Raw genomic sequence first — 26391 nt, 5'->3', positions numbered from 1 at the left:
GTCACAAAGAACAGTGGAAACAAGACTTTTAACGGTGGTCTTGCAAGATCGGATGTCTGGTAGGCAGGCACACCAGGGGCAAGTACAGCAGCTAATTTCAGTAGCTAATTTATCTCCTAGCACACAAGTCCCTCCCCCAGTTCCTCAATGGTTGAATACTATGGGGTTACAATCTTCCCGGACATTGCCTAAGTTTCATTATTCCCTGATAAGGTCATACCCCAGTCCCCTTCCCTGCTTAAGTTTCAATTTCCCAATAACAAAACTTTCTTCCCTTTTATGTGCTGACCCCTCCTCTATATCCTGTTCACTTACAGTGACTTTCTAGGTGCCATGAGCTGTGCAGTTTGTCACAACCGCAGGCTGGCTGACAGTACTTAGATTTACGATGCCTTGAAAACAAAACATTTAAAATGTTTTCTCACAGAGGGAAAAATGGTTTCACGGGTCAGGCCTAGGGCCTCCACTGCACCATGCAGCCTTAGGACATGGCAGCCTACACCCCAGCCACTCCAGCTCCAGCTATGGCTAAAAGGCACCAAGGTGCAGTTTGGGTTGTTGCTTCAGAGCATGCAAGCCCTAAGTCTTGGCAGCTTCCATGCGGTGTTGGGCCTGTGGGTGTGCAGAAAGCAAAAGCTAAAGTTTGGAAGCCTCCACCTAGATTTCAGAGAATGTATGGAAATGTCTGGCTGTCTAGACAGAAGTCTGCTGCAGGGGCGGAGCCCTCATGGAGAACCTCTACTAGGGCAGTGCAGAGGGGAAATATGGGGTTGAAGCCCCCACACAGAGTCCCCACTGGGGCACTGCCTAGTGGAGCTGTGAGAAAAGGGCCACTGCCCTTCAGACCCCAGAATGGTAGATCCACCAACAGCCCACCCTGTGCACCTGGAAAAGCTACAGGCACTCAATTCCCGCCTGTGAAAGCACCTGCAAGGGCTCCTCCAAAGCCACAGGGGTGAAGCTGCTTGAGGCCTTGGGAGCCCACCCCTTGTGTCAGTGTGCCCTGGTGTGAGACATGGAGTCAAAGGAGATTATTTTGGCACTTTAAGATTTAATGACTGCCCTGCTGGGTCTCAGACCTGCATGGGGCCTGTAGCCCCTTTGTTTAGGTCAATTTCTCCCTTTTGGAATGGGAGCACTTACTCAATGCCTATACCTCCCATTGTATCTTGGAAGTAGCTAGCTTGTTTTTTATTTTACAGGCTCATAGGTAGAAGGAACTTGCTTTGTCTCTGATGAGACTTTGGCCTTGGACTTTTGAGTTAATGCTGGAATGAGTTAAGACTTTGGGGGACTGCTGGGAAGACATGATTGGTTTTGAAATGTGAGAAGGACATGAGATTTGGGAGGGAACAGGGGCGGAATAATATGGTTTGGCTCTGTGTCCCCACCCAAATCTCATATTGAATTGTAATCTCCAATGTTGGGGGAGGTACCTGGTAGGAAGTGACTGGATCATGAGGGCAGATTTCCCCCTTGCTGTTCTCAAGATAGTCAGTGAGTTCTCATGAGATCTGGGGGTTTAAAAGTGTGTAGCACTTCCCCCTTTGCTCTCTCTCTGTCCTGTGGCTGCTTCCCCTTCACTTCCACCATGATTGTAAGTTTCCTGAGACCTCCCTAGCCAGGCCTCCTATACAGCCTGCAGAACTGTGAGTCAATCAAACCTCTTTTCTCCATAAATTACCCAGTCTCAGGTATGTCTTTATAGCAGTCTGAGAATGGACTAATACAGAAACTCATGCTGTAAACAGAAACATTCAGAAGAAAAAAGAGGCCATCATGGCCTATAAAACTCTTTGCAAACAAAGAAATTACAAACTTGTCCTAGACACCTGGACACAAGCAGAAAAGCCAAACCGATAAGAAGCACTCAGGTAACTATCAGTGCCAGGGTGGGGAACTCTCAGAGCCCTGGGAAATGGGAACGCAATCAGCCCCCAGCTCACACAATACATTACACCCAGATGAACCAAGAAGCTCTTCCAAGCTGTTGTTGGTGCCTTTTCCCTGAAAGATGGCTTTCTAACTGCAACCACCACAGCCAAATCCCTTTAATCTATTCTTCTAAAAGGTTCCAAGTAACCTGAGCTCCTGAAATAAAGGTTCTGTCATCTGGCCCTTACTCATAAAAATTATGATACTATAACAATGTCTCTGACACCCTGCTGGAACACCCCAAGCCTTGGGGAGGCCCATGCTGACCACCTGGTCTACACAGGCACCTCCACTACCAGCCACTCTTCAGACTTGTTTTATTTCCTTCAAAGCAATGATCACTGTCTATGCATTCCCACTAGAATGTAAGTGCTGTGAAAACACAGGCCTTGTCAGGTTCACTCCTCTATCCCCAGTGTCTACAACACAACCAGGCAAATTATAAGCACTCATGGCCTCCTGTTGAAAGGAAGAAAGGCAGAAGGGAGTGAGGGGCTCAAAGGGAATTACGTCTTTACAACAACTCTGAGCACATTTTCAATGCACAAGTCAATAAAAATGTCTACAGTAAACCTGGGCAAACATTACTGTTACACTCAGGGCTCCTTATCTTCTCTTCACTCTCATGAGAAAGAATTTCTTTCCATGGATGATCTCCATAGAATGCTTAAAAGATGGAGGAACAGGCAACTCCCTCATTAGTTCTCAGCCCAAAGTGCATAATATTTAAAATAATAAAATAGATTATCTTACAAAAAGAGTAATCGTAGGCATCTATAGCCTCTATTAACTTAATTGTATGAGAGAGAGAGACTGTGTATGTGTGTGTGTGTGTGTGTGTGTATGTGTGTGTGTGTGTGTAAGAAAGAGCAACACTGATTGATGAAGGCCAAAGCCTACATCTGCATTAAAGAGTAACATTTTATTTTTAAATTTAACAACCAATTACTTCTATTTTATGCTCTTTTTTCTCAGTGGGACTCTTCTCCAGACCACATAATCTCTCTTGGGAAAGGAGAGATAGAAAATAATACGATCATATTGGTTTAAGAGGAGGGAAGATTATGTCCTGAAGAAATACAGGATTTTCTCTCCCACTTAGCTACAAGCCTGATCAAAAGCTCACACTGCCTCAGAGTTCATAAGGTTACCTTAGACAGTGGGTAATGGATGTATTCTGCTCCACATCAACAGAAAGGTCAAGAAAATCTTCATCTTTGCTACTAACCTGAAACAAAAACAGGAAAAAATACATTAGGCATGAAATGTGTAGTAGATAACACTTTGAATATGTATAGGTAATCACTGACTGCAATAAAAACCATAACTGCAGTTAAAGTCCTGCATGGACATGTATACTCATTGGCACCCAATTACCACAAAAGCAACCCAATCTAGAGAAAATCCCAAATTCTCAATTTAACCTCATCCCTATCCCAGTTTTGACTCACAGCTTTTAATAGTTAAAACTCAACCAGATTTCTCTCCCTCTCCATTCATTTCTCCCATTGTTTCAAAGTAGGGAGTATTAAATATCCATATAGCCCAGATTGCAGAGTGATAAAAAATGGAAATGGAAAAAGGACAAGAGACTTACAAAATCTATCACCCAGATGACCATCCCTTGTTGAGCTGTTTCCACTTTTTGCCAGTCCCTTGAAATCACTCCCTTTCTCCCTTGCCCCATCATTCAAACCGTGTGGTGGGCCAGGGAGCCTGACAGGCAATGGGCTGCAGAATCACACTGACCACACATAAAGCTGTTCTTTGGCCAGGAAGTGGTCATCACATGCAGAGCCCTGTGCTGTCCATGACAATGACCAGACCTGGGGCTGGCCTGGAGCCTGGGCTCACACAGGCCCGCCATACTGTGGGCAGTTCTCAGCGGAGCTGGTTCAGTGGCCCCAGCTGTCTCTCAGCCTTCAACAGCTCACCCCACACTAATTCTGGATCTCATATATCTCAAAGCTCACTGAGTAAGTGCTTACTTTCCACTAATTCACTGACAACCCTGGGGTTTTACTACCTTGTTCCCGGAGTAGCAGGATCAGTTGGCAACAACCTTCAGGTGCTCAGTCAATTAGCAGCAAAATGAAAACAACATTCCTTTTAAAGTGTGACAACTACCCTATGACCCAAAATTCCAGAAGTTATCTGAAGAAATATTCAGAGATGTGGATGCTCTCTTTTATACTTTCAGAGGCACACACGGGAGCCAGGCATGGTGGCTCACGCCTGCAATCACGGCACTTTGGGAGGCTGAGGCAGGTGGATCACTTGAGGTCAGGAGTTCAAGACCATCCTGGCCAACATGGTGAAACCCCGTCTCTACTTAAAACACAAAAAATTAGCCAGGCATGGCAGCACGTGCCTGTAACCCTAGCTATTTGGGAGGATGAGGCAGGATAATTGCTTGAACCCGTGAGGCGGAGGTTGCAGTGAGCTGAAATTGCGCCACTGACTCCAGCTTGGGTGACAGAGTGAGACCCTGTCTCAAAAAAAAAAAAAAAAAGTACACACGGGAATGGATACTGAGACACAAGAATGGGTATCGCCCAGATCTGTATCCTGTCTCTGCCACTTATAAAGTCGATAGCTTCAGGCTAGTTACTCAGCCTCTGTTTCCTCATCTGTAAAGTGGGGACAGCAAGAGTGTCTATCTCATAAAACTGTTGTAAGGAGGAAATAAGATAGTACATGTGAAGTGCTTTAAAAAGTAAGGACTCAATAAATTAGGAAGCAGTAAAAAATTTTAAGTGGCCTAAAATGGTCAAAAAGTTGGGAATGGCTTTCTACATTGTGGTTATCATATGAAATGAAAAAGTAGGTTATACAACTATATATAATTTAATTCCAATTTTGTATTTAAAAAAAAAGGCATCTTTATACTTACACACATGCATCCCCTCCCTTGGCATTCTCTACCATCCTGTTTTAATTTTTTAATGCCATTTATTTCTGCCATGATAGAACGCATTAGTAGCCCCAAATCCTCACCATTGCCTCTATTGGCTTCTTTGTCATATGGCTTCACAGATACTCTCATCAAGAGGTGATTATGTTTTGCCACCCTTGAGTCTGAGTGCGACCATGTGACTTGCCTTGGCCAGTGGGATGCTAGAAGGCAAGTTACCAGCAGAAGCCAGAACAAGCATTTGTGAAACTGCTCTCTTGCATCACCATAAGAAGGATAATCCCAGGCTAGCCTGCTGCTCCCAGAAAGAGGAGAGATCCATGGAGGAAAGCTGTCCTAACTAAGGCAATCCAGCCAAGCCCAATCTAGAGTAAAACCCCTAATGATCTTGCAGACATGTGAGTGGGCTACCTGAACTACAAATACACAAGTTCAGCCGAGTCCAGCCTAGACCAGTCGACCACAAGCCAACCCACCATTGCATGAGTTATAATAATAAATGATAGTTTAAGGCTCAGAGTTTTGGGGTGGTTTGTGACAAAGCAATAGATTACTGATACAACTACTTATCCTTTTATATGTTTTACTTTTATATGTTTACTGTCCATCTCCCCCTCACTAAAATGAAAGTTCAAAAGACTGGCTTCCATAGTAACTAAGATCCTAGCACACCAATACTCTCCAGAAAACTAGAAACTATAAACTCACATAACCAAAAACTAAAAGCAGCTACCTGAAGGCACTGGAGAGTGAACACAAGCAAGCACATGGGGAGTCCACACTTGGAGAAGGATAGCCGTACACAACAAGTTCATGGTTTCATGGCCTTTAGCTGGGGGTGCTGAGGGGGAAACGCAGTCTTCCCGGTCTGCAAGCCGGAAGACTAAATCTGGGAAACCATGCCCACTGGAAAAAAAGGAAAGAGGGTATCTCCAACCCTGCCCACATGTGGCTGGCCCCTGATCCACCCATGCATGGAATACACACAAAGCAACTTGGCTATTAACAAAATGGCTGCCACCCAAAATTCAAGCTGTCACCCAAGAAACATAGTGAATAGTTTGGATCCAACCAAGATAAGTGCCTGTTAAACCTAAAGAAACTCAATATGCATTAAAGAAAATTAACAGAATCTGGCTGGGCGTAGTGACTCACACCTGTAATCCCAGCACTTTGGGAGGTGGAGGCAGGTGGATCACTAGGTCAGGAGTTCGAGGCCAGCCTGGCCAACACAGTGAAACCCCGTCTCTACTAAAAATACAAAAATTAGCTGGGCATGGTGACAGGCACCTGTAATCCTAGCTACTTGGGAGGCTGAGGCAAGGGAATCGCTTGAACCCGGGAGGTGGAGGTTGCAGTGAGCTGAGATCTTACCACTGCACTCTAGCCTGGGCGACAGAGCAAGACTCCATCTCAAAAAAAAAAAAAAGAAATCTAACAGAATCCAGTGTCTCTGCCATTTAACATTCTCAATGTTCTGAATAAGATCCAAAGTTACAATATGTGACAAATGACTTACCTAAGACATACTTCTTTTTTTTTTTTTTCAAATAATAACTGATTTTATTCATTTGGCACAAACAAGAATAAAGTGTTTACAATTCAAAATGAGGCAAAAAATACCCATAGGCAATTACTCCATCTTTTATTTCAGCATCATTACCAGTAACTGCTTTACTGAGCAATTCACCTGATTAGAATGGCAAACGCACAACTTTAAAGTTGATTGAATGGCAGTAGAATGTGATGTACCTGCTTGATACTTTTCTTTTTTTTTTTTTTAATTTATTTATTATTATTATACTTTAAGTTGTAGGGTACATGTGCATAACGTGCAGGTTTGTTACATATGTATACTTGTGCCATGGTGGTGTGCTGCACCCATCAACTCGTCATTTACATCAGATATAACTCCCAATGGAATCCCTCCCCCCTCCCCGCTCCCCATGATAGGCCCCTGTGTGTGATGTTCCCCTTCCTCAGTCCAAGTGATCTCATTGTTCAGTTCCCACCTATGAGTGAGAACATGCGGTGTTTGGTTTTCTGTTCTTGTGATAGTTTGCTAAGAATGATGGTTTCCAGCTGCATCCATGTCCCTACAAAGGACACAAACTCATCCGTTTTGATGGCTGCATAGTATTCCACGGTGTATATGTGCCACATTTTCTTAATCCAATCTGTCACTGATGGACATTTGGGTTGATTCCAAGTCTTTGCTATTGTGAATAGTGCTGCAATAAACATACGTGTGCATGTGTCTTTATAGCAGCATAATTTATAATCCTTTGGGTATATCCCCAGTAATGGGATGGCTGGGTCATATGGTACATCTAGTTCTAGATCCTTGAGGAATCGCCATACTGTTTTCCATAATGGTTGAACTAGTTTACAATCCCACCAACAGTGTAAAAGTGTTCCTATCTCTCCACATCCTCTCCAGCACCTGTTGTTTCCTGACTTTTTAATGATCACCATTCTAACTGGTGTGAGATGGTATCTCATTGTGGTTTTGATTTGCATTTCTCTGATGGCCAGTGATGATGAGCATTTTTTCATGTGTCTGTTGGCTGTATGAATGTCTTCTTTTGAGAAATGTCTGTTCATATCCTTGGCCCACTTTTTGATGTGGTTGTTTGTTTTTTTCTTGTAAATTTGTTGGAGTTCTTTGTAGGTTCTGGATATTAGCCCTTTGTCAGATGAGTAGATTGCAAAAATTTTCTCCCATTCTGTAGGTTGCCTGTTCACTCTGATGGTAGTTTCTTTTGCTGTGCAGAAGCTCTTTCGTTTAATGAGATCCCATTTGTCAATTTTGGCTTTTGCTGCCATTGCTTTTGGTGTTTTAGACATGAAGTCTTTGCCCATGCCTATGTCCTGAATGGTACTACCTAGGTTTTCCTCTAGGATTTTTATGGTATTAGGTCTAACATTTAAGTCTCTAATCCATCTTGAATTAATTTTCGTATAAGGAGTAAGGAAAGGATCCAGTTTCAGCTTTCTACTTATGGCTAGCCAATTTTCCCAGCACCATTTATTCAATAGGGAATCCTTTCCCCATTTCTTGTTTCTCTCAGGTTTGTCAAAGATCAGATGGCTGTAGATGTGTGGTATTATTTCTGAGGACTCTGTTCTGTTCCATTGGTCTGTATCTCTGTTTTGGTACCAGTACCATGCTGTTTTGGTTACTGTAGCCTTGTAGTATAGTTTGAAGTCAGGTAGCGTGATGCCTCCAGCTTTGTTCTTTTGACTTAGGATTGTCTTGGAGATGCGGGCTCTTTTTTGGTTCCATATGAACTTTAAAGCAGTTTTTTCCAATTCTGTGAAGAAACTCATTGGTAGCTTGATGGGATGGCATTGAATCTATAAATTACCTTGGGCAGTATGGCCATTTTCACGATATTGATTCTTCCTATCCATGAGCATGGTATGTTCTTCCATTTGTTTGTGTCCTCTTTGATTTCACTGAGCAGTGGTTTGTAGTTCTCCTTGAAGAGGTCCTTTACATCCCTTGTAAGTTGGATTCCTAGGTATTTTATTCTCTTTGAAGCAATTGTGAATGGAAGTTCATTCCTGATTTGGCTCTCTGTTTGTCTGTTACTGGTGTATAAGAATGCTTGTGATTTTTGCACATTAATTTTGTATCCTGAGACTTTGCTGAAGTTGCTTATCAGCTTAAGGAGATTTTGGGCTGAGATGATGGGGTTTTCTAAATATACAATCATGTCATCTGCAAACAGGGACAGTTTGACTTCTTCTTTTCCTAACTGAATACCCTTGATTTCTTTCTCTTGCCTGATTGCCCTAGCCAGAACTTCCAACACTATGTTGAATAGGAGTGGTGAGAGAGGGCATCCCTGTCTTGTGCCAGTTTTCAAAGGGAATTTTTCCAGTTTTTGCCCATTCAGTATGATATTGGCTGTGGGTTTGTCATAAATAGCTCTTATTATTTTGAGGTACGTTCCATCAATACCGAATTTATTGAGCGTTTTTAGCATGAAGGGCTGTTGAATTGTGTCAAAAGCCTTTTCTGCATCTATTGAGATAATCATGTGGTTCTTGTCTTTGGTTCTGTTTATATGCTGGATTATGTTTATTGATTTGCGAATGTTGAACCAGCCTTGCATCCCAGGGATGAAGCCCACTTGATCATGGTGGATAAGCTTTTTAATGTGTTGCTGAATCCGGTTTGCCAGTATTTTATTGAGGATTTTTACATCGATGTTCATCAGGGATATTGGTCTAAAATTCTCTTTTTTTGTTGTGTCTCTGCCAGGCTTTGGTATCAGGATGATGTTGGCCTCATAAAATGAGTTAGGGAGGATTCCCTCTTTTTCTATTGATTGGAATCGTTTCAGAAGGAATGGTACCAACTCCTCCTTGTATCTCTGGTAGAATTCAGCTGTGAATCCATCTGGTCCTGGACTTTTTTTGGTTGGTAGGCTATTAATTATTGCCTCAATTTCAGAGCCTGCTATTAGTCTATTCAGGGATTCAACTTCTTCCTGGTTTAGTCTTGGAAGAGTGTAAGTGTCCAGGAAATTATCCATTTCTTCTAGATTTTCCAGTTTATTTGCGTAGAGGTGTTTATAGTATTCTCTGATGGTAGTTTGTATTTCTGTGGGGTCGGTGGTGATATCCCCTTTATCATTTTTAATTGCGTCGAGTTGATTCTTCTCTCTTTTCTTCTTTATTAGTCTTGCTAGTGGTCTGTCAATTTTGTTGATCTTTTCAAAAAACCAACTCCTGGATTCATTGATTTTTTGGAGAGTTTTTTGTGTCTCTATCTCCTTCAGTTCTGCTCTGATCTTAGTTATTTCTAGCCTTCTGCTAGCTTTCGAATGTGTTTGCTCTTGCTTCTCTAGTTCTTTTAATTGCGATGTTAGAGTGTCAATTTTAGATCTTTCCTGCTTTCTCTTGTGGGCATTTAGTGCTATAAATTTCCCTCTACACACTGCTTTAAATGTGTCCCAGAGATTCTGGTATGTTGTATCTTTGTTCTCATTGGTTTCAAAGAACATCTTTATTTCTGCCTTCATTTCGTTATGTACCCAGTAGTCATTCAGGAGCAGGTTGTTCAGTTTCCATGTAGTTGAGCGGTTTTGATTGAGTTTCTTAGTCCTGAGTTCTAGTTTGATTGCACTGTGGTCTGAGAGACAGTTTGTTATAATTTCTGTTCTTGTACATTTGCTGAGGAGTGCTTTACTTCCAATTACGTGGTCGATTTTGGAGTAAGTACGATGTGGTGCTGAGAAGAATGTATATTCTGTTGATTTGGGGTGGAGACTTCTATAGATGTCTATTAGGTCTGCTTGCTGCAGAGTTGAGTTCAATTCCTGGATATCCTTGTTAACTTTCTGTCTCGTTGATCTGTCTAATGTTGACAGTGGAGTGTTGAAGTCTCCCATTATTATTGTATGGGAGTCTAAGTCTCTTTGTAAGTCTCTAAGGACTTGCTTTATGAATCTGGGTGCTCCTGTATTGGGTGCATATATATTTAGGATAGTTAGCTCTTCTTGTTGAATTGATCCCTTTACCATTATGTAATGGCCTTCTTTGTCTCTTTTGATCTTTGATGGTTTAAAGTCTGTTTTATCAGAGACTAGTATTGCAACCCCCGTTTTTTTTTTGTTCTCCATTTGCTTGGTAAATCTTCCTCCATCCCTTTATTTTGAGCCTATGTATGTCTCTGCGTGTGAGATGGGTCTCCTGAATACAGCAGACTGATGGGTCTTGACTCTTTATCCAGTTTGCCAGTCTGTGTCTTTTAATTGGAGCATTTAGTCCATTTACATTTAAGGTTAAGATTGTTATGTGTGAACTTGATCCTGCCATTATGATATTAACTGGTTATTTTGCTCGTTAGTTGATGCAGTTTCTTCCTAGCCTCGATGGTCTTTACATTTTGGCATGTTTTTGCAATGGCTGGTACTGGTTGTTCCTTTCCATGTTTAGTGCTTCCTTCAGGGTCTCTTGTAAGGCAGGCCTAGTGGTGACAAAATCTCTAAGCATTTGCTTATCTGTAAAGGATTTTATTTCTCCTTCACTTATGAAACTTAGTTTGGCTGGATATGAAATTCTGGGTTTAAAATTCTTTTCTTTAAGAATGTTGAATATTGGCCCCCACTCTCTTCTGGCTTGGAGAGTTTCTGCCGAGTAATCTGCTGTTAGTCTGATGGGCTTCCCTTTGTGGGTAACCCGACCTTTCTCTCTGGCTGCCCTTAAGATTTTTTCCTTCATTTCAACTTTGGTGAATCTGACAATTATGTGTCTTGGAGTTGCTCTTCTCGAGGAGTATCTTTGTGGCATTCTCTGTATTTCCTGGATTTGAATGTTGGCCTGCCCTACTAGGTTGGGGAAGTTCTCCTGGATGATATCCTGAAGAGTGTTTTCCAACTTGGTTCCATTTTCCCCCTCACTTTCAGGCACCCCAATCAGACGTAGATTTGGTCTTTTTACATAATCCCATACTTCTTGCAGGCTTTGTTCATTTCTTTTTCTTCTTTGTTCTTTTGGTTTCTCTTCTCGCTTCATTTCATTCATTTGATCCTCAATCACAGATACTCTTTCTTCCAGTTGATCGAGTCGGTTACTGAAGCTTGTGCATTTGTCACGTATTTCTCGTGTCATGGTTTTCATCTCTTTCATTTCGTTATGACCTTCTCTGCATTAATTACTCTAGCCATCAATTCTTCCACTTTTTTTTCAAGATTTTTAGTTTCTTTGCGCTGGGTACATAATTCCTCCTTTAGCTCTGAGAAATTTGATGGACTGAAGCCTTCTTCTCTCATCTCGTCAAAGTCATTCTCCGTCCAGCTTTGATCCCTTGCTGGCGATGAGCTGCGCTCCTTTGCCGGGGGAGATGCGCTCTTATTTTTTGAATTTCCAGCTTTTCTGCCCTGCTTTTTCCCCATCTTTGTGGTTTTATCTGCCTCTGGTCTTTGATGATGGTGACGTACTGATGGGGTTTTGGTGTAGGTGTCCTTCCTGTTTGATAGTTTTCCTTCTAACAGTCAGGACCCTCAGCTGTAGGTCTGTTGGAGATTGCTTGAGGTCCACTACAGATCCTGTTTGCCTGGGTATCAGCAGCAGAGGCTGCAGAAGATAGAATATTTCTGAACAGCGAGTGTACCTGTCTCATTCTTGCTTTGGAAGCTTCCTCTCAGGGGTGTACTCCACCCTGTGAGGTGTGGGGTGTCAGACTGCCCCTAGTGGGGGATGTCTCCCAGTTAGGCTACTCAGGGGTCAGGGACCCACTTGAGCAGGGAGTCTGTCCCTTCTCAGATCTCAACCTCCGTGTTGGGAGATCCACTGCTCTCTTCAAAGCTGTCAGACAGAGTCGTTTGCGTCTGCAGAGGTTTCGGCTGTGTTTGTTATTGCCCTGTCCCCAGAGGTGGAGTCTACAGAGACAGGCAGGTTTCCTTGAGCTGCTGTGAGCTCCACCCAGCTCGAGCTTCCCAGCAGCTTTGTTTACCTACTTAAGCCTCAGCAATGGCGGGCGCCCCTCCCCCAGCCTCACTGCTGCCTTGCCGGTAGATCACAGACTGCTGTGCTAGCAATGAGGGAGGCTCCGTGGGTGTGGGACCCTCCCGGCCAGGTGTGGGATATGATCTCCTGGTGTGCCTGTTTGCTTAAAGCGCAGTATTGGGGTGGGAGTTACCCGATTTTCCAGGTGTTGTGTGTCTCAGTTCCCCTGGCTAGGAAAAGGGATTCCCTTCCCCCTTGCGCTTCCCAGGTGAGGCAATGCCTCGCCCTGCTTCAGCTCTCGCTGGTCGGGCTGCAGCAGCTGACCAGCACCGATCGTCGGGCACTCCCCAGTGAGATGAACCCAGTACCTCAGTTGAAAATGCAGAAATCACTGGTCTTCTGTGTCGCTCGCGCTGGGAGTTGGAGACTGGAGCTGTTCCTATTGGGCCATCTTGCTCCGCCCCCCCAAGACATTCTTAAAAGAAAAAAAACTGAGACCAATCCTGGGATGACCCAGATGTTGGAATTAGCAGATAAGAATTTTAAAGAGGCCATTATAACTATCATCAATAAAATAAAATATACTCGCAATGGATCAAAAAACGTGAAACTCCAGTAGAGAAATAGAAACAATAAAAAAGAATCAAATAGAAATTCCGGAACTGAAAAACACAATACATTGAATGAATTTAACAGCAAAGTGGAGGTGACAGAGGAAAAAACAAGTGAGTATGAAGACAGATCAATGGAAATCACCCAATGAGGACTAAAGAAAAAAGACTGAAGTAAAAATTAACAGATACTTAGGAATCTTTTAGCTAATACTGTACATATAATCAGAGTCCTAAAAGGGGAGAAAAGGGAGAACAGGGCAGTAGAACTGAGAAAATAAAGGCTGAATATTTCCCAAATTTGGTGAAAGACATCCATTAATAGACTCAAGACATTCAACCAACACCAAGCAGGATAAATACAAAGAAGGTCAGCCAAGGTGCCTCACAGGCAAACTGTTGAAAACCAGAAATAAAAAGCAAATCTGAAACATCTAGACCAAAAAAAAAAAGATAAGAGGATGGTTCAATTGGCAGCTAACCTCTCATCAGAAACTATGGAGGCCAGAAGACAGTGAAACATCTTTCATGTGCTGAAAGAAAAAAGTGATCAGCCTGGATTTCTTATGTGCCATAAACAGATCATTCAAGAATGAAGGCAAAATGAAGAGAATTCATTGATATAACAGACCTGCATCACAAGGAAGGTGAAAGGAAATTCTTTAAGCCAAAGAGAAATGACACCAGTTTGAAATCCAGATCCTTGAGTATAAAATGCATCAATAATGATAAATATTTGTGCAAATAAAAAAGACTTTTTCTCGTTTAATTTTTGTGTAATATTCACACCTCTTTAAAGGAAAACGCATAACACTGTCCTGTGGGATTTATATTCTACATAAATGTAATACATATAACAACTACAGCATAAAGAACAAGGTAGGGTGGGAGCAGAGGGAATATACACCTATATATTTATATGCTTTCTAGATTTCAGGTGAAATAGTATCATTATCTGTAAGGATACTGTGAAAAGTGAAGAATGTCTATTGTAATCTCTAGCAAAATCACTAAAAATACACACAGGCATGCGAAAATATACTCAGAAAAGATCAAGAGGAAAATTAAAAGAAAATACAGAAGAGGAACAGAAGAACAAAAAATAGAGGAAATAATAGAAAACAAAATCCAACTATACCAGTAATTACCATAAACATTAATGGACTAATAATTACAAATAAGAGACAAATATTGAATGAAGGATTTTTTTTAAGACAATACCAATTTGTATGCCATCCACAAGAGGTAAACTTTATATATAAAGACACAGATTGAAAGTAAATGGTTGGAAAATGACATACTATGCAAAGAGTTAGCATAAGTTTGTAGAGGGCTAATATCAAATAAAATAGATTTTAAGATAAAGTTATTAAGAGAAATAAGAGAGGACATTTCCTAATGATAAGAATATCAACTTATCAGAAAAACACAACAATCGAATATGGAGAGTCCCCACCACAGAGTCTCAAAAACACATGAAGCTGGAACACTGTTTCACCAGTAAAAGGGAATAAACTCCTGATACATGCCACAACACCACTGAATCTCAAAAATGTTATGTAAGTGAAGGAAGTCATACATAAAAGACCACATATTGTATGATTCCATTTACATGAAACATCCAGAAAAGGCACAACTCTAAAGACAAAAAGTAGACTAGTAGTGACCTCAAACGGAACAGGAATTAACTGCCAGATATGAGGGATCTTACTGGTGTGATGAAAATTTTCTAAAACTAGGTTATAGTACTGGTTATACAACTCAGCAAATTACTTAAAGAAAAAAAAATCACTAACTAGATAGGTTTTATGGCATGTAAATTATACCTCACCAAAGTTGTTTTTAAAAAGTCAAAAAATTCATAAAACAAAAATTGACAGAATTAAAAGGAGAAATAGGACAATCCCACAAAAATATTTTAATGCTCCTTTCTCAGCAACTGACAGAAAAGCTAGCAGGAAAGTCAACAAAGACATAAAGGATCTGAATAACTTTATCAACCAACATATCTAACGATTATAGAATGCTGCACCCAACAACTGCCAAATATTCTTTTCAACTCAGTAGTTCTCAACAGGGGAAATTTGGCTTCCAGGAGACATCTGACAATGTCCGGAAACATTTTTCAATGTTGTATCTTGGGAGGTGCTACTGACATTTAGCAGGTAGAAGCCAGAGATGCTGCTTAATATCCTATAATGCACAGGGCTATCCCCAACAACAAAGAATTATCTGATCCAAAAATGTCAATAGTTCTAACACTAAGAGATCCTGTTTTCTTTTTCTTTCTTTTTTTTTTTTTTTTTTTTTTTTTGAGACAGAGTCTCACTTTGTCACCCAGGCTGGAGTGCAGTGGCGTAATCTTGGCTCACTGCAACCTCCGCCTCCCGAGTTCAAGTGATTTTTGTGCCTCAGCCTCCCAAGTAGCTGGAATTACAGGCGTGCGCCATGACACCCGTCTAATTTTTGTATTTTTAGTAGAGACAGGTTTCACCACGTTGGCTAGGCTGGTCTCAAACTCCCAACCTCAGGTGATCCGCCCACCTCAGCCTCCCAAAGTGCTGGGATTATAGGCGTGAGCCACCACGCCTGGCTGAGAGATCCTGTTTTCAAGGGCAGATGGTACATTTACCAGGACAGACCATGTGGAAGGACACAAGACATATCTCAATAAATTTAAAACTGAAATCATACAGAATACATTCCCTAACCACAACAAAATTAGAAATAAATACCATTAGGATATATAAGAAAATCCCAAATATTTGGAAATTAAACAGCATACTTCTAATTAGTGTACGGATCAAATAAAAAAGATCACAGGAGAAATCAGAAAATATTTTCAACTAATGCCAAAGAAAACATACCATCAAAATTTGTAGCATGCAGCTAAACCAGGGCTTACAGGGAAATTTATAGCTTTGTATTTGTATGTTAGTAAACAAAAGAAAAGGGACCATTTTTCTACTTTAACTGCTATATCCTTAGTACCTAAAATAATTCCCAGCATTTAACAGGAAATAAATATTTACTAAATAAATAATAGCTGAACAGAAGACTGAACAAATGGAAATATATCTAAATGACAGCAGTGGCATCCGAGTGGCAGAATTATGAGTTTTTATTAATTTCTGTTTCTAATTTTTAAAAATAATCCACAATATTTTCCTTAATTGGCAGAACATTTTTCTTAACCTAAATGGCCCTTCTCTGAAATAAGAAGATTATAGCCAACTGAAACCATAAATAAATTAGATAGCTAGGATCTCATTCTACTTAAGCTCTTAAACGAAGAAGGGAATAAAAACAAAAACATTTTGTCCTGTTGGATGCAAATCTTTTTCTGAACTTAATGGTTTTGGAGAGAGGGAGAAATGGAACAAATGTAATTCATTAACTGAAAAAAGTTTCTCTCAATTCCAAATGCAAACTGCTACTGGAATGAGAGTGTGTGAAAGTGCTGCGCAGAGGAATCACCCCTGCGGGGCCATCAAAACATGGCGCTAAGCCTTTCCGTTTGGATTTTTCTCTCTCCTTGCTCTAGATTGACACAGTCAAAAGCAATTAATGAACAAATAATGTGGGTTTTTTCTGGGGGGGCGGGGGGGGCGGAGGAAGGGTGTTGGTTTGGGGGTTCTGTGGGTTTTTTGTTGTTGTTGTTGTTGGGTTTTTTTGCTTCTCTCTCTTCCAAGAAAGCTGCCAGAAAAGAAAACCATTTTCTTCCCACACACAAGGATCTCATTCTGGTCTAACTGAAAATACAGCTTGTCTCCAAGGAAACATCTATCACTAAGAGACTCCAATACTCTTAGCAAGTGCAAGCTATATCTTATTCTCCTTTCTTCTCCCTCAATTTTGAGCATGGAAGTCTCTCAAAAACTCTTAGTTTAAAAGCATATAAGAGACCTCTCACTTAATATTCTTTTTAAAGTAATTAACTGCAAATCAATTAATAAAATTGATTACATATAGGGTATACATATAAATCACGAGCTTTGCTAAGTTCTTAAGAAATTAAAATCATATTCAGGCCAGGCGCAGAAGTAGCTCATGCCTATAATCCCAGTGCTTTGGAGGGCTACGGTGGGAGAATCACTTAAGGCCAGGAGTTCAAGACCAGCCTGGGCAACATAGTGAGGCCCAGACTACAAAAACGCCTGTAATCCCAGCACTTTGGGAGGCCACGGCGGGCAGATCACCTGAGGTCGGGAGTTTAAGACCAGTCTGGCCAACATGGTGAAACCCCGTCTCTACTAAAAAATACAAAAATTAACCAGGCGTGGTGGCAGGCACCTATAATTCCAGCTATTTGGGAGGCTGAGGCAGCAGAAGTGCTTGAACCCGGGAAGGGGAGGTTGCAGTGAGCCAAGATCACGTCACTACACTCCAGCCTGGGTGACAGAGTGAGACTCCATCTCAAAAAAAAATCTTATTGATCACCACCACTGTATTCCAGCCTGGGCAACAGAGGGAGACCCTAACTCTAAATAAATAAATAAAGTCAGCTTCTAAATCCCCATATTCTTTTCTTGAGCTTAGTAGAAAAGGTGATGAGGTGGCAGTTCTGCGCTGTTCAATCATGAGCCGAAACTGTGCTGGCTTTAAAAGGTACCCAGTGGTGGGCTTGGGAAAAGTGCAACTACAGCCAATTTGAATGAATCTCTGGGACTCAGAATCTCCACTGACTATCACACCTCCCTCCATTACCCAGCCCTACTCCTATCTGCAAAAGCCTCAGAAGCTCTACTAATCAATTTGAACCTCTGCAAACAAAGCAATGAGGAGCTGTAAAATTGGTACTTAATAAAGCAGTTCTTAAAACAACCTTTTGGCTCCAGTAGCAGATACAAATGTGTTAAAGCCACTGAGAAGCATGGGAAAACCAGAGATTTGTAGAGCAAAAGCTCAGCTTAAATGGAAAGAGGGAAAATTAAAATAAACAGTGGCAAAATTAAGCTCCAACTGGGCTAACAAATCTTATGAACCAAACAAAAGAATAACCAAGGGAACATGCAAGGCTACAGTGGAATATCCAAGCCCCAATTCTGAAGTGCCTTTATCAAGGTTATCCAGAAAAGTCAGCAATGAATTACCCCTTAAAATAGTCTCTCCAAGTCTATTGCAGAATGAAACTGTTTGTCTCCACAAATCCCTCAGTTGACATTTGCACTGCAAGCATAAGCAACATTTACAAAGGGTGAGACCCAGGAAAAAAAAAGAAAAAGAAAATCATTGTTTTCTGAAAGCATGAAGGCTGGCAAAAAGGTTTTCCACAATTGAAGGAACTAGCAGCTGAGGCAGCGACAATGGCAAGGTACCCCCAGGGGCTAATTTGCTGCTCAGGATCTAGTGCCATTTAATCCCACAGTTAGACTTCACAAACATGGGTCTTGGCAATTCTGACTGAAGCACCATCTAAAGGCTGTCTGCCCTAGGCAAAGGATGTTACTCAAAAGAGGCACCCTGTTTCTCATCCAGGTGAAGGAAATCTTTCCCATTAGGTCTTCTTGCACACCAAGTACTCAACATTTTATAGTAACAGAAAAAGCCTGCAAGCTATGTGTTTTCTTAGAAAGTACAGGGCTTTCTAACAATTAGAGCTTTCTAAAAATGGAATGCAACGCCTTGGGAGATTGATTCCCTGCCTCTGGACTGGGTCCATCAGATGCTGTTGACCAACTGGCTAGGATATCATAGAAGGGACTCAGCACTGGCAGAAAAAAAAAGATTAAATGACTGCTAGGATCCCATCCAGTTGAAGGAGCTAAGAAAATGGAGGTGATTATCCAAGTAACTCCAGAGAAAAAACACTCTTGCCTGAAATCATCTTATCATTTCAGGAGGAAGAAAAGTAGGTTTTACAGATTGCCCCATTTTCCAGAAAGACATACCGGCACACTCGCATCTACTTCTACAAAACAAGTATAAACAGTTGGAATCCATTATAACAAATACTACAGTATCATCCAAAAATTTCGAAGGCATTTTTGGGCACAGGTTTCCCACTCGTGATAACCCTCCAGGAGATAACAAGCTAGGTAAAAGCTTTTGCAATATAAATACTTGACAATGCAATATTTGCATTTATTGGGATCAGCTGACCTTTTCATAAGGGAAAAAAAAAAAAAACTACACATGTGTCTGAGTCCATCTTCTGAGTCTTCCTGAAAATCCACACTGAGTAAAGATGGATTTAGCAACAGTGTTACTGTAGAGTCTGGTACAGGTTCTCTGGCTACAAATGTAGGAACTGAAGCCCCCTTGTTCTGGTTCCCATATCATAAACTCATGCAGTACTCTGTTCTTCTTCACGGCATCTTGCAATTATAATTACTTAACTAATTACTCATTTTGTCATTAAAGACTGTGTCCATGCTGGAAGTTCCAGAAAGGCAGGGCTCTCACTGTACCCTCAAGTGCCTCAGGCTTTTACATAGCAAATGTGGAAAGAAAAAAAAAAAACCCACATATTTACTGAATAAAAGAATACTGTACAAAGCCACTAGATTAGCAAAAGTGAAGATATCTGAGAAGAGCAGGGATAGATGATGTAGAGAAATGAAAGCACTCACTCATATACTGAGTGTGTAAAGTGGTATAACCATTTTGGGAATTTGACACTTTCTAATGATGTTAATGAAAAGCATACAATATGACCTAACACATTTACTTGATGTGCATATCCTAAAGAAACTGGGTTCATGTGCACTACAGTATATGTATTAAAATGTTCATAGCTGCATTGTTCATATTGCCCCAAACTGGCAACAGCCAAATACCCATCAACAGTAAAATGAATTGGTAAACTGTGGCATATTCATGCAATAGAATACCATACATCAATAAAAATGAATAAACTAAAGCATCATGCAACAACACAAATGAATCTTACAAGGGACACTGAGCAAAAGGCAAAACACAAATGATACATATTTATGATATGTATCAAAATGTCAAAAACAAGCCAAACTGAACTATATATTTCAGATATGCAAAAATAGGTCATCAGTTCTATCAAACATTCAAAGAGATAAAAACTTATAGAAGCTCTTCCAAAGAAAAGAGAGAACCAATTTCACAAGAATGTTGATAGCAAAACCAGACAAGTACAGTGGAGAAAGGAAAAGTTCAAGCCAATCTCACTAATAAACATAGTGGCAAAAAATCCTAAAAATTTTAGATCTCACAATCCAACCATGTATATAAAAGATAAAGCCCCAATTCAGTTTCTCACAAAAATACAAAGTGGGGTCAACATTAGAAACTCTATTAATGTGGCCACACGCTGTGGCTCATGTATGTAATCCCAGCACTTTGTGAGGCTGAGGTGGGCAGATCACCTGAGGTCAGGTGTTCAAGACCAGCCTGACCAACATGGTAAAACCTCATCTCTACTAAAATTACAAAAATTAGCTGGGTGTGGTGGCATGCACCTGTAATCCTGGCTACTCCAGAGGCTGAGACAGGAGAATTGCTTGAACCTGGGAGGCAGAGGTTGCAGTGAGCCAAGACCGTGCCACTACACTCCAGCCTGTGTGACAGAGGAAGACTCTGTCTCACACACATACAAAACAAAACAAAACAAAAAAAAAACAAAACTCTACTAATGCAACTAACTTACCACCACTTTAGAAACATTTGGCACTACCTAGGAAATCTGAAGATGCACATGCCCTATGGCCAGCAATTCTGCTCCCAAAAGGATATCCCAGAGAGAATTTTGCCCATGTGGGCCAGCAGATAGTTTGTAGCAGCACTGTCTACAAGCCAAAACTAGACACACCATATAGAAGAATAGAAAAACAAACTGCAGTATATTCCTACAATGGTATACTATAAAATAACAATGAATGAACCACGCTACAAAGAAATGGCCAATTCTCAAAAATATTAATATAATCTTTAATGATAATAGCAAGTTTAGAATACATGTATATGATTTCATCTATATAAAAGCCATAAACATGCAGAACTAAGTAAATGTCTAGAAATACACATGCATATGTATGTAAAACTACAAAGAAAAGATAGCATTGACACACAAAATGGAAGACAATGGTTATTTCCTGGGCAAAGGATGAGATTGAGAGGAAAATTAAATTGCAAAGAAGTACACAGAGGGTTTCAAAGTTATTGCTAATGTTCCATTTTTTATAGGTGTATATGCCTATGGATTTTTTTAACTATTCTTTAAAATGTATACGTAGCCTATATATAAACATACACTATACACACATACACTTCTTTATAAACATGATGTATTTCCTAATTTAAAAAATAATTTCAATACTTACCAGTCTAGACCAGGCTTTACTATGAATCATTTCTCAATTCTAGCTCATGAAATAAATCAAAATATTTTCCCATAACATATAGTTTTCTTCTTCAAGAAACATGACATTTTCATTTATTTATTCACTCAACTATTTATTGAGTAATTATTATATGTCAACTACTCCTTGGGCACCAGAGAGAGAAACAAAACTGGCACTATCCCTGTCCTCATCAATCTTACAGTTTAGATGCTGCATACAAAATACATATAGATAAATACATAAATACAACAAAGTGCTATCACAGAAAAGTAGACTATTGTAAGATTATACAAGGTGACTTCATTAAGTTGGAAATTCAGAGAAGGCCTCTCTTGGGATTTAACACAAGTTGAAACCTGAAGAGGTTTTAGTCAAGCAATAGGGGCAGGTGGTGTGCATTCCAGACAGAAAGTGGCATGTGCAAAGGACCTGAAGCAGGAAGGGGTTTAAAACGCTTGAGAAGCTACACTAAAGCTACAGTAAGAAACAGAATAGCAAAGATGACCCTGTAGAGACAGACAGAGCCAGATTATGTAAGAATTTGTAGGCAGTGGTATTTTCAGTGAGACTGCAGGCCACTACTATACTTTAGGTAGGAGAGTAACATGGAGGAAGGCCAGAGGAAAAAACAGAGAATCCAGTAGGAGTTACTACAGTAGTTTAGTTGAGACTGCCAGCCAAGAGTTGACGGGTGCCTGAGCCAGGATGGTAGCAGGGAGGAAGAAAAGTATATTAAGGGAGATACAGCAGACAGGGAGTGGCAACAGAATAGATGTAAGAGGTGAGGTAAGGATGGTGTGAAGGAGTACACCCTTATTAAATGACAAATATTGAAAATCTGTCAATTGTCATATTTACAATATAGCCCTAGTTTTGATGTTTAAAAGTATACAAAATTATTCTGAAAATAAGCTGACTATCAAAAGGAATAAAAAACTATAATGGATTAAAACACACGAAATATATTAAAATTCATGAATTCATCACAAAATGGTAATACAAAAGACAGAGGGAGATAAAGTATATTAAAGGCTCTAACATTGTTGGAAAAGTGGGAAAAAAAATGAAAGAGGTCAAGGATGCATGTTGTAATCGCCAGAGTAACCTCTAAATGAATTTGGAAATGTAATATATTAAATGCCAAAAAATGAAAAATATTTCATTGACCCAAAAGAAGAGAGAAAAATGAATATAAAATAGATCAATTAAATAAAAACAAAGAGTAGGGGCCAGGTGCGGTGGCTCACGCCTGTAATCCCAGCACTTTGGGAGGCCAAGGCAGGGGATTACCTGAGGTCAGGAGTTCAAAACCAGCCTGGCCAACATGGTGAAATCCCGTCTCTACTAAAAATACAAGAGTTAGCCGGGCATGGTGGCGGGCACCTGTAATCCCAGCTACTCAGGAGGCTTAGGTAGGAGAATCACTTGAACCCGGGAGGCAGAGGTTGGAGTGAGCTGAGATCAAGCCACTGTACTCCAGCCTGGGCGACAGAGCGAGACTGTCTCAAAAAAATTTTTTTAATAAAATAAAAATAAAAACAAAGAGTAGGGTGGTAGAAACATACTGCCATTTTACCATACATGTTAAAGTACACCACAAGGATGTTTCCAGAATGTGGGAAATGCTATAGGACAAACACCCTGATTTCTTCAAAAAACAAATTGCAAGGAAAAAAGGGTGGGCGGGGGAAGGTTGCAGGTGAGGATCAGGATTGGCCAAAGTGTTACCAATCACTGATCCTGAACGATACACACATGGGAAACACCACACTACTGCCTCTACTTTTGTATTCATTTGAACTTTACTGGAATATAAAGTAGAAAGGAAGAGAGGGAAAATGGGAGGGAAGGAAGAAGAGAGAGAGACAGAGATGGTGGCAGGGAGGGAAGATCTCTGGATACTTATTGGCATATTTATATGCAGAAAATGTTTTGGCAGGATATATTTTTAAATGTTCAAGTGGTTATCTCTGGGCTAATTTTTAGAATGTTACAAATTCATCATCTCTAGGTGGGAAGATGACTGGTAACTTTTAGTCTCTTCTTGTTTAGCTATGTTTTCTAATTGCTTCTACAACGGGTAAAACAGAATGCTTGACTCAAAAATTGTTTAAAAGGATGGAAGAAAGACTGCCAAAACCCAAAAAGCTTCTCCCAACATAGATGTTGATGTGTAAATCTACATTTCTTAAACATTTCTGGGTTACAGCTCACAATGGACTGAATGTCTGTGTCCTCCCAAAATTCATCTGTTGAAACCCTCATCTCTAATGGGATGGTATTTGGAGATGGGCCTCTGAGAGGCAAACAGGTCATGAGGGTGGAGCCCTCATGATAAGATTTGTACCCTTATAAAAGGAGACCCGAGAGAGCTTGCTTTCTCTATCTCCACCAAGTGAGGACACAGCCAGAAGGCAGCTGTCTGCAAGGCAGAAAGAAGGTCCTCACCAAGAACGTGACCCTGCTAGCACCTTCATCTGGGACTTCCAGCCTCCGGAACTGTGAGAAATGATTTTCTGTTGTTTAAGCAATCCATGAAGGATTGCGTTGTAGGCAGACCAGACTAAGACACAGGCTCTTTGCAGAATCTGACAAAAGCTACTAACTCTCTTTCCAGAAAAATGCACAATCTTATAGAATTTTTCATACAATGTCAAGAAACTTTGAGATCCCTAATGAACCTATAGACTTTCTATGCTGTCAGTAGTAGCTAGAATAAAAAATTATAGCTGACATTTATTGTCCACTTGCCATGTGCCAAGCATGGCTCTAGGTGTCAACTCATTTAATCCTCCCACCAACCCTCCAAGATGGGCATTCTCATCATCCCCATTTTATAGATGAGGAAACTGAGGACAGAGAAGATTAATAATTTGCACAGGGTCCGCTAGTTATTAAGCAGAAAAGCTATCATACAAACTTGGGCAGCCTGGCTCCAGAGCTCAGCTCTTAAGTAGCAAAATATGAGGCCACCCACAGAGTTGAAGTTAAACATGCCAAGCAAATATGACATCCTGAATCATGCTCTGGAGAACATATCTTCAAATTCAATTAACATTAAGTACCTACCATGTGTCAGACCCATCCAAACACATAAGCTCATCCAACCCTCAAAACAGTGCTGTAAGTAACTCGCCCCAAATACGCAGTTAACTGCTATAAAAACAGGAGTCTAGCCTGTCTTCTGACTCCAAGTTCAACATACCACAGCTGATTGCCTCTAAATTGGGGTGATGGTCCTGTTCCACATTACACATGACCTCCCAATGACCAAAATCTTTGTAAGGTAACTGGTTGACATCCAATTCAATAGGTTAAATCTGTAGACCCCAAAATTTGCCCATGGTGTAAAGCAATTCAGCATTTGAGGAGATTTTTCTTCATTACTCAGCTTTGGCCTGCTGAGACATCCTGGATGGATATGTGCTTCCAAAAGTTTGCACTTGAGTTTCATATGCAAAAATAGGATCATTTACATACACTGCAGATAATTGCTAAATGCTATAATACCACATTGCAATCACATGCAACATAGCCTACATAAATATGAACACGCGAGTTACATGAGAGCTCCCCTAGTACTTACAGTTTCACAGTTCAAGCATCGAGTTTCATTGGTAAGCGTTCCCTGAAAAATCTCATGGACCCAGGTGAGTTCTGGTTTATTATTTTCTGCAGGTTCGTTCATGTTGCCATTTTTTAATTTTCCATTTTGTTTTTCCTGTTTCTTCTCCTCCTGCAGGATGTCCGCAATAGTGTTCAGCAAATAATTTAAAAATTCATGAGCATCCTGCTGCATGTAGTTATCAAAGAGATCTGGAAAGCAGAAGGTGGTTATTTCAGTCTCTGGTTCTTGAAAAGCAAATGGATGTAGTTAGTGTTACATGCCATACTTAATTTTTTTTTTTTTTTTTTTTTTTTTTTTTAAGAGACGGAGTCTTGCTCTGTCGCCAGACTGGAGTGTAGTGGTACGATCTCAGTTCACTGAAACCTCTGCCTCCCAGGTTCAAGAGATCCTACTGCCTCAGCCTCCTGAGTAGCTGGGGCTACAGGTGCGTGCCACCATGCCCAGCTAATTTTTGTATTTTTAGCAGAGACCAGGTTCACCATGTTGATCAGGATGTTCTCGATCTCTTGACCTCATGATCTGCCCACCTCGGCCTCCCAAAGTGCGGGGATTACAGGCGTGAGCCACCTTGCCCAGAGCCCATACTTCAATTTTTATACTGAAAGGGTGAACAGGTATGGAATATAAACATACTCATCTCTACCAAGCAGCTTCAATGAGTAAGTTTCCAAAGAATTTTTTTAATTCATTTCCATTTTCCACCACGTACCAAAAACAAAATTTCCCGTATCTGCCTAAAGTCATCACATTTATATAAAACTACCAAAAGTTCTATTTGTTCTACAAAAGAACAGAAGTTACTAGATAAGTTCCCTGATAAAATATGAATTTTTAATATGATGTAACTACCAATGATCAATTAAGTATTCATTGGGTAATTTATTCAGAACAACTAGGGTGTCTTCCCAAAGATCATATCAAACCCTGGACCAGCCTGGAAGCAGCCTAGATGAAACACAGAAGGGAGATGAGGGATATGTGTGAGCATGCATCTATCTGATAGTGTTCTGAAACCAAATACAAATGATTCCAGAAGCCTCCTGCTGCTCCCCGCCATAAGGACAAACAATCAAAAGATGAATGCAGCTGTGAACCTTCATTATTACTCACGTTCACAACTTGACAGAGTGCTCTGTTTCCTTCTCCACTCAAATTAGTTTTATTCTGGTATGTATAAACTGTAACTTCAAAACATAGCAATCAAATTAAAAGAGATTTTATAAAACAAATACCTGATTAACCATGCACATCTGATGAAGGAAGGCTGACTCTAAGATAAATAGTAATTGCCATAACAAATATCTTTATAGTCATAAAAACTGCCAATACAAAACTTCTGGAATACGCACCTAGTTTCTACTACCTACTCCCCAAAAGAAGAAGATAGAAAAATCAGGACTTCTAAACATCATATAAAGCAATCAATTTGATATCCTTCAATTACCTTAGGCAAATGAAAATCAGAGGTATATTTAAAACAGTAGAGGCTCTGATTAGATAATAGGCACTTATGTTAGTCACCTATGA

At 40.4% G+C, this 26391-nt stretch overlaps 1 protein-coding gene across 8 annotated transcripts in view; it reads right to left on the bottom strand.

Moving 5' to 3' along the window:
• Positions 1 to 26391, bottom strand: part of USP46 (ubiquitin specific peptidase 46) — a 123580-nt gene that overhangs the window by 65327 nt on the left and 31862 nt on the right. For all 8 annotated transcript variants that reach the window (XR_013417143.1, XR_013417142.1, XM_078001598.1 and 5 more), the window contains 2 exon segments: positions 24823 to 25052; positions 3087 to 3163 (listed from right to left, as the gene is read on the bottom strand). Coding sequence is in view for 6 of the 8 variants with exons in the window: in XM_078001598.1 (XP_077857724.1) it covers positions 3087 to 3163; positions 24823 to 25052 (307 nt within the window). In the remaining 2 variants the exon portion in view is untranslated.

This window comes from Macaca mulatta, chromosome 5 (assembly GCF_049350105.2).
Source record: "Macaca mulatta isolate MMU2019108-1 chromosome 5, T2T-MMU8v2.0, whole genome shotgun sequence".
Lineage (NCBI taxonomy): Eukaryota > Metazoa > Chordata > Mammalia > Primates > Cercopithecidae > Macaca > Macaca mulatta.
This window is presented reverse-complemented; position numbering and strand designations above follow the sequence as displayed.